This window comes from Culex quinquefasciatus, chromosome 2 (genome assembly GCF_015732765.1).
Source record: "Culex quinquefasciatus strain JHB chromosome 2, VPISU_Cqui_1.0_pri_paternal, whole genome shotgun sequence".
Lineage (NCBI taxonomy): Eukaryota > Metazoa > Arthropoda > Insecta > Diptera > Culicidae > Culex > Culex quinquefasciatus.
Window position 1 is genome coordinate 138,631,839 of NC_051862.1, and position 9,561 is coordinate 138,641,399.

Here is a 9,561-nt window from a genome sequence, read left to right on the forward strand (position 1 = left end):
ACAAGTGAGGTTTGAGCCCTTACTCAATTTATGGAATGGTTAAAGGATTAACACAAATATTACTATTGTACTTTTGGTAAACTTTTATAACATGCTTAGGACCAAAAATTGTAACAAAACACCGCGACAAAAGAAATAGCAACAGATAAACAGACTCAACAATAGGGAAGATTTCAGGAGTAAACAATACACAGTAAATAACAATAAGTTTTTGAATTCAAACTAAAAATAAAACAGTTTTTGCTTTCATAAAAAATGTTAGGCACACTTTAAATGGTTAGGCGCTTATACTTACATCAAACCCTACGTAATGTACCACCCCCGGCCGAGTTAAAATGCGTAACCGGAAAAGAAGGTGTGCATGCCTGGCACGAACACTCAAAGCGTGTTCTAGCGTGCTGCTCGTACTGACTCAGAGCAAGGGTGAGATGTAGGTGTAAGGGCAGTGCGTGTTCGTCGGGAACCTAGTGCATAAGATCGGTCAAGGCCCGTTCTTACACTGAAAATTGCGAATTGCGAATTGTGGTGTTTGGATTTTAAATCAACTACAATTTTTAATTCCAATTTGATTTTTTTTTTGATTTGCGGTTCAAATGAGAAGTCTTTTTGGAAATATTTCCTTTAAAATTATTGTATATGACATGAGTAAAACAGATTAAAAAGTTTTTTTTATATGTCTGAAAAACAAAAACGACAGCAAATAAAATGATACCAGTCAATGTAAAATTTTAGATTAGTTTATTTAACAAATTAACTTCAAGTTACTACCGCCAACCGGAGGAAAATCGGGTCTTAAGTTGTTAGCAAAACAGGCATTAACATAAAATTGTGACAACATTTACTTAGAAATGAAAGCTGCGAATACTTTAATCATATCCTCGGAATCACAAAGAAGATAACATTAATCATTTGATTGAAGTTATTCTCATAGAAAAAAATATGTTTTACAAATGTTGGATTTTTCACCCAAAACTTGTGAAAATTTACTGAACAAGTATATTGTGATAAATGTTTGAAAGATTGCACAAATTTTTTTCTGAGATTTGAGTCTGAGTTTTGATTATTTGGTTAGATGGCTCCCATGGAAGCTGAAAAATACCACATTTTTTTTTGAATTTTTAAGATTTCGTTCCTGATTAAATTATTTTTGCCTATTGATTTTTTATTTTGTTTAGAAAAGTGCGATGCAAATCTTAGAAAATATTTTTAACTGGAAATCGCAAAAAATTAACATTATCTAAATCAATAAAATATAAAAGATAAAATTAAAGCGAATGAGTGATTAGGTTTTAAAAAAGCTCTTTTAGTCGAATATTAGAAGAAGAAAAAACAGCTCGATCAATGCACAGTGGTCCAGATCGCAAAATTAAGTGGAAAATGGATTTTCCGAAAAAATGGTGATGTTTTGGAGCTTTGGTGTCTTGAAAAGAGTTGTTGCAAATGGAAAGGGGCAACTTTTGGGTTGCTTCAAAATTAGGGTGGTTCACGATTAGGGTGATTTTGAAAATCTAACTTTACATGAATATTTTTGGGATTTTTTTTGTCTTCTAGAAAGTTGTTAGGCTTGCCAATGCAGGCAACTTTGTCAAAGACACCAAAATTTTATCTCGTAATCTACGCCTTCTATGACCAAATTTATAGAAAGCATCTGAGCAAATCTTCAAAAATCAGTTTTTTGGACGTGGCATTTCAGGGATCGACATGTCAATTTGGAGTTAAGGGTCAAAAGTTACAGCTATTTTAAGGTATAAAAGAAGCAAATTTAAAACTTAAATATCTCGAAATTCTTGCTCTTGCTAGTGCCTTAGTTAAAGAAATAATTGTTCCAAAATGGATTATGATGCAACACACAGCTGAAAGGAACTCCAAAACTCTGTTATGCACTTCAAAATAGCTCATTGTATCTTGATTATTCACCAATAATACCGAATTGAATTGAATTGAAATATCTCGAAAAGGCGCAAGCAAAATTTTAAGCACCAGGTTGCATTTGAAAGAGGAAATCTAGCACTACAAAAACGCTGAAAAAATCTCAGATAACCCCGATTTCTACTCAAATAGTTGCAAAACACTGGAATAGATAGAGGTGGATTCAAACATTTTTAATGGTAAAATTACACATTGTTTTCTGACATGAAAGATGTACCCAAACCCAGATGTAATATTACCATGATTTTTTTTTACTGTGCACTCTTCATTCAAAATCTAGAAGTCTAGAAAGAGTCAAATATAACTCCATTCCTGACAACGTTTATTATTAAATTTAATGATTTGCTTTCCCAGTTAATCATTTGGACCGTAACAAAACAACGTGTATCCCATTTAATACCCTCGTTAAATATTAAAACACAATATTAAAACTAATGATGGAGCCCTCCGCCCATCTCTCGGCCCACCCCGGACCAGAATCGACCTGCCTGAATATTTGACCAAACGAGTTTCTAACCGATTGAAGACTGCATTATTAATGGGGTGGTGGGACACTTTGCAAATTAATATTCCGCCCGGAAGCAACAATCGGTCCAGGTCTCGTTTGAGCCCCACAATTTACTAAATTGGCCATGTTCCGACATCGAATTTGCCCGTCAATAGGCTCTCACCGCAGCAGGACCGTGTCACCCGAAGTGCAACCGTTCTTCATTAATCATTTGACGTTTGGTTTTTCGTTTCGCTTTCATTCACAGCCCGTGGCCGAGGAACCATTCCGCATCGCGATGGAGCTGGACGATCTGCCGAAGGAGACGCTGAAGCGATTAATTTTCGAGGAAACGCTCCGATTCAACCACAACGATAACCTCCCGGATAGCATGTAATTTCCTGTTTGATGAGCGCGCAGCCCATCCCATCCCATCCCGATCCGTTTGCAAAGAGTTTGAAAGAGTCCATCCTTGGGCTGGTCAACCCCCCCTACTGCTAGCAGGAGACCGTCGTCATTCATTGTGTTGTGAATATTGTTTCCTGTGTCCGGAGTCCGGAAGTGAAAAGATTTCACCCCTTCTACGCGCACGCCCCTCTTCCAAAATATTACAATTTTAAAGTTTTACTGATTCACGTTAGCGAAGGCGGAGTTTCGATTAACTTTTGAGGGCTGAGAGTTTTAACGGAAAATCGTGTGCCAGTTAAGAGTTAGAAAGAGAGTGGAGTGGAAAGGTTTGGTTTGCTTTTATTTAAGAACACAGATGATATACACTCTACTTTTGTTGCAATCCATGCAAGTTGTACCCAAAATCAGGCTAGGTTTTGTCTTAAGCGAATATATAGAAAAAATATTTTAATTTTAGGTTATGCGCAAAGATGTGCGACTAGAGAAAGAGGAAAATGGAAGAAAACAAGTAAACTGCAAATAGTTAAACCAAAAAAAAATGAAGATGAAATCAAGCAGCAGTGCTAACACTAAAAAAATATGTATAGAATATTTACGTAAATCATTGAGACTTTTTTCCAGCGCCTAATTGTTGACTGTTTAGGGGAAGAAGATTTGTAAGATAATTGAAGAAAGGCTCACTCGCCAGGCGATCATTCGTATGGGAGCAGAATAGTTTTCATCAACACACTCACACAAAACTCACAAGTATTGTAAATGTTTTCCATTGTACAACGCATCCAGCACGGCAAATATATGTAACACCCGAGAATGACTGTTGAATCCGGCGGAAACTGAACGAAAAAAAAATGTAAAAAAGTGAGAAGAATTTTGTGAATCCTTTTTTTTCATCTGAGACCACTTATGAAAAACATCCGCAGAAAAAGATGAAACGGAAACTCGTTGTTAATTACTGTAATTTTTAAACGTGTGTGTAACTGTGAATAAGTGTGTGCAATTGTGTAAGTTTTATCTCTCACTCGTTGCAAACGCGTTAATTTTCTGCAATAGCGCCCCCACGTGCGCATCATTAACTTATTCAAGCGGAGCTGAATACCGAATCATAAATCACGCAATTTTGGGTTGTGGTTGTAAGTCAACTGGAAAAAAAATTAACGACGCTTTACATGTAATTACTGGTGTTATACTGTTCATTTTCAGGATTTTTGAAAGCCGTAGGGAGGTCGATCCTCAATCGGTCACCCTCTCCATACGCGTATGGAAGCCAACAAAACAGAGCAGCTAAAGGGTTTCGGTCGTCACGGTGCTTTGGAAGCTGCTTGTGGCGCTTTGTTTCTGATAAACAATTGTGTTACAGTTATGTTGTAACATGCTAAACGGGTTTCCGTCGTTACAAATAGAAATGTCCATAAAATGAGCTTAATAAGAAAAGAAAAAAGAAATTTTTCCTCAATTCGAAAATCTGTCGGACTTCGTGACCCTGCAATAAGATCTTCAAGGGCATCTTCTCAGTAGGATCGAAAGTGTGAAACTTGAAGTTCTTAAGTTTTATTTCTGACGTTTTTTTGACCGAATACAATCTGCCAAATGTAAACATTCAGTGTACTGAGCTTACTCCTAAGCAGGGTTGCCAGGTTGCCAGATAAATCAGGGAATGCCAGATTTTCCAAGTGTCTGCCACAATAAAGATTCGTCGATCTCTGTGCCAGATATTGACAGATAATAATATTGACAGACTTGATGCCAATTTTGTACAACTTTTTGATTAAAATTTGGTTTGGTTTGGTGATTGTGTTTTCCTTAAAGATAATATAATTTTCCTTTTTTAGGCCATACACCAGTAAAACCATCTGAATTCTACAAACTTTTGGATTGATTTATATCCTCCCTCCCCTTCACCATTATGAATTGTTAGATTTCCATCTGCCAGATTTTGGCCTGGTAACCCTGCTCCTAAGTATGCTGACATAAAGTGTGAGTAGGATGGACTAGATGTTTACATTTGGCGGATTGATCATGAAAATTACTAATTTCGTTCACACCCTTGCCAAAATTCCGTTTGTTATGTGTAATCACTTGCGCTGCTGAATTTTCTACGTCAGACAATATTCGAGACCTTCCAGCAACTCGTCAACATCGACCGCCAACTTATCCAGCACAAATATCAACCACTCTAGCGAAAATCGCGTCCATTTGATCAACAAACTGTTTCTTCCATCCGTCATGTCAAACGTCAAAGCGAACATCACGGCTCACATCTCGCAAGAACAACCCGAGCAGAAACTAGTTTACCACAACTTTGTGTTGGAATTTCATTTTGTCTGTAGATTTTTAGATACTGGAATTCAATTCTCCGATGCTTTTATGGTTTGATTTTTTGCTCTGTAAAACAACTACTTGAAAGAATAATTTACTAAAAGCGCTCAAGCAGCTGACCAACACTTGGTTGGCGCACCGAAAACCCATTTTCAATGTTGATATACGTCGTTAAAACTTTTAATCACGATCACTGCGTTGCTCGTAAACTGTTGTAACTGTAATACATATATTGGTGTTCGTTTCCGAGTTTTCATTGCCTTTTTTTCGTCACTATTTCACGCACGATCCGTTTTGGTAGTGCGCTGTACATAGACGATTGCAGATTTTTCAAGTTTTTTGAACTTTCAATTCAAAGTCTTCTTAAACTCACTTTGCGTTATGCGCACTTGCAAAAGAAAGGCTAAATGCAACCGGTCAGTGTACAGTATAATGGAACAATACGGGCGTCTCAGAAAGTGTAATTATCAAATTGTAACTCAACATTTAAAAAAACAAAATCTAATAAAAGCAGAAACAAGTGAAATCAAATTCAACAAAACAAAATGTGTACATGCAAACAACGTGATATTTTTCATGAGGGAGAAATGTACAAGCAGAACAAAACAAGCCAGTCGTATATATTATATTGTTGTATTATTCTGATAAGTAGTTATAAACAAGTGAAAGACATGGAAATGCAGCAATTTGCAGTAAAAAATAAATAACAGTAATAAAAAAGGAAACAAAACTTTTCGCGAAAGCGGCACCATCATCTGCACCTCCATTCTGTAGTATGACGCATTCATCTGCGCCCCATTACGATTCATTCTACCTTGTGAAACCCAAAACAGTGAGTGGTGATAATCTAACATATTGAAATAATACATGGACTAATGGCAGTTTAGCAGCATTAGAGCGACTAGATAGGGTTAAAAATATAACTAAAGCAGAAAAACTAAACAAAACAGCATGTATCAAACATTGAATATAAAAATATGTAGCATTAAGCACCGGCAGATGTACTTATCGTGAGAGCAAACAAAAAAACGCAAACTAGGATCTTATCGAACTAACGAGTCAAAACATTGTAACATTTCAAAATACGATCTTACGGATAGTCGTCTTATGATCATACCCACTGGTTACAACATAATGAAAAATGGATAAAAAAAAACATGTATTTATGGACTAGTCCAGTGTAGGTGCAGATCGTGGGGTCCTCTTTCCCGTCTCTTGACTATTCTTAGTTACGCCCTTTCTTAAACTATTGCAATATCTCCAACCACACAATCCGACTAGAATCGAGCGCAGATTTGTGCCCCAGTTAAATCCAATAAACTTATTCCACCATCTTAAAAAACAAACAAAATCAAACAACTAATCACATAACGAGGCAGTATCGAAACATTATTTGTCAGGAAAATCGAACGTAAATCGAATTAGCAGTTAAATAAGCATCTGTTTTTAAAAATTTGTGCTAAAATTCTCAACAGTAAAAAAAAACAAACTCTTTTACGTCGCAAGTCGCATAAGTAACACAGCAGATATTAAGTCATTCGATCGGTGGTTAAACAAAAACGGTGTGTCATCAAACCAAGTTTTTTAAAGCTCTAAAGGAATATTTTTACTGGATGTATTTTAAAGTTCACACAACTATTTGTCTTCTCATATAGTCAACCATATGCATTCAAGCGGGCACACTCTTTTTTCGTATATTGCAACATTTTCGAACGCCGGTTATAAATGTGTGTATAGAAGATCGAGCAAAAAAAAAAAAACTCAATTTATCAACTCAGACTAAAAAATATTAAAACGAACTGACCAAATGGTGGATTCAAATGTGAGGTTTGTGTTCTTGCTCCAGAGTAAAAGTTACATCTCTCTCTCTCGATATGTGTCCTGTTGCATGGATATTCATTACAGCAAAAACAAACAAAGCACATTCAAAATAATCCAAACAAAAGTCAGATAGGGGGAGCAAATCCCGCGTGCAGAAAGCCGTGAAAAAAGCATGTGTTAATAGTTAAGCACTCATACTTCTTACAAGTGAGAAAACAAAAAAAAACAAATGAAATCTGTTCAAAAAGTATATGAATAAAAGATATATAATTAAGTCAAAAGAAAACTGCGGTTTTGCTTATCCTGAAACATCTCCGAAACATTCCGTACAATTGGGTTATGCTTAAATTTTTGATATGATTGCTCACAACGACAAAGCCTATTTTTCTGGGTATAATGACCCTTCGTACGACCGCAAAGGATTTAAAATTGATTTTTAGTTGACATAAAGGTACTTCTTGACAGCTCGTTCCTAGGGAACCATAGTTGATCCATTGAAAAAAAAAATTCTAGTCAAAATTGGGTACTAAAGCCCTATGTCAATTTTTATGTACAACGGTAAAAAACACGATTAAAAACCATTTCTGATCACTTTTTTTCATTTTAATGCAAATTTTTTTTTTGACAAGACAACATTTTTTCGATGGATTAACTATGGTCCCCTTGGAACGAGCTGTCAAGTAGGAGCTTTTCTGTCAAGAAGGACCGCGAGGTTAATTTTTCGAAATTGATTTAAAAATCCATTTTAAACTCTTTGTGGTCGCACAAAGGGTCATTTTACTCAGAAAAATAAGCTTTATAGCTGTAAACAATAATATCAGCAATCTAAGCTTCATTTTAGGACCCAATTGTTGTTGCTGAGACTCTAGAAAAACAAACAGGAAAAATTAGTATTTCTCTGCATCACCAAAATAACGTCAAATTTCTAAGAGACGATAACTCAGCAAATATGAGCCGATTTCTATTGTCAAAAAATTAATGCATCGTGAAAGCTTCCGCTCATTCCAATAAATATATTTCCAAATCAACCTCATCATTTGAAAACGCCCAAATGGTGGCCCAAATCCGGGCTTCCTCGGGCCTCCCCCCAGAAATCAAAGATGGCCCATCACTAGGCTAAATTCCAAATTTGAGTTCATTTTGACCATGGAAACTCCACCCTCTAATCGCTTGAAGTTTGTATTTGTATGGCAAAAGTCGTCAAAATTTATGGAGAAAAGTAACTCTTTTACTTTTGTATCTATGGAGGGCGCCATAGTTATCCTTAATTAAATTTAGAACAAATTTCCTCAAGACACTAGGGGCAACATAACAGGTGCACTGCCAGGCGGACAGAATTTTGACGATTTTTCCCATACAAATCCCCGAGCGATAAGAGAGTGGGGTTTCCGTGGTCAGAATGAGCTCAAATTTGGAATATAGTCTAGTGATTGGCTTACACACTTATTATTATCCATATCAAATGTTGACTTCAAAATTTTGAAAATATTTGATAAACTTATTAACATTCCAACGCCCAAGGCTCCAAAAAAGTTGGGACGGTAACTTCAACTCAATGGTTCTCGGGCATAGCTCAACCAATCAAGATTCTTCTTTGCAGTGATTTGTTAGGATGTCTAGATGATTCAAGAACTTTGCAGAACTTAATTTGATCAAATCTGTAATTTTTGTGATCAAAAACATCGTTCCAACTTTTTTTTCGCGTGTAAAAAAATTCGCCAAAAATTCCGCGGTGGCAGTCTTTTTGAAAAAGGTGGAACGATGCTTTCGGTCGCAGAAATTACAGATTTGTTCAAATCAAGATCTGCAAAATTTTAGGATCATCTAGAGATTCTTACAAATCACTGGAAACAAGAATCGTTCTAATTGAGTAATGCCCGAGAACCAGCGAGTTGAAGTTACCGTTCCACCTTTTTTGGGAGGCTTGGGCGTCCGTGTAAGTTGGACATACGTTGAGCATTCCAGTGTTAAATAACATTACAGAAAAGTGGGTAATGGAATCTACTAAGAGTAATCTGCACATCATTGAAAAAACGACTATTTTCCACTTTTGACAAAATCGAGATTTTTGCTCCAGGTGGTAGAAGATGTTTCAATCGAGAAATTAAAAAGAGGAATGTGAGCCGGTAACATGGAGTTAAACTTTTACAGCTGTCATGGAATACTTCAAAGCAGCTTGACAGAAAATTTAACTCCATGTTACACATTAAACTTCGCGATAGGGAATATAGTTGTAAGGGAAAAATGAAAATTTCTCAGATCAGATTTCATAGCATATGCTCAATTTCAATCCTATTGTGTTGGTTTTTAAATTTGATTAGAAATAAAAATTATAAAAATCCAAATGCAAAAAAATGGTTTCTCCATACAAACTCCCATACTTAATTAAATCACTGTGCGCCAATCGGAGGCTCAACCAATCTGCGTACATTTACTCCATTTACTCTCAATGTCGCGTCCCTCGGATAAGGCATGCTTCCTTTTGTTCCGCTACTCGCCACCAGAGCTCGCAAACGACAGCAACTGTGCCAGTCTGTCGTGCTACCACGTCGTTGATGTCCACAACAACAAGGTGGTTTTGCAACAACAAAAACAGCAGA

The 9,561-nt window shown here is 36.3% G+C and overlaps 1 protein-coding gene across 1 annotated transcript in view; it reads left to right on the top strand.

Annotated features, from left to right (window-relative positions):
• LOC6036655 (mitogen-activated protein kinase 1) overlaps window positions 1-7,187 on the top strand; it is a 167,389-nt gene extending 160,202 nt beyond the window's left edge. Inside the window, exon 8 of the mRNA XM_038258490.1 lies at window positions 2,685-7,187. Coding sequence (XP_038114418.1) covers window positions 2,685-2,813 — 129 coding nt within the window. The 3' untranslated portion in view covers window positions 2,814-7,187. The remainder of the gene's footprint in view (window positions 1-2,684) is intronic.
• The last annotated feature ends 2,374 nt before the right edge of the window (window positions 7,188-9,561 follow it).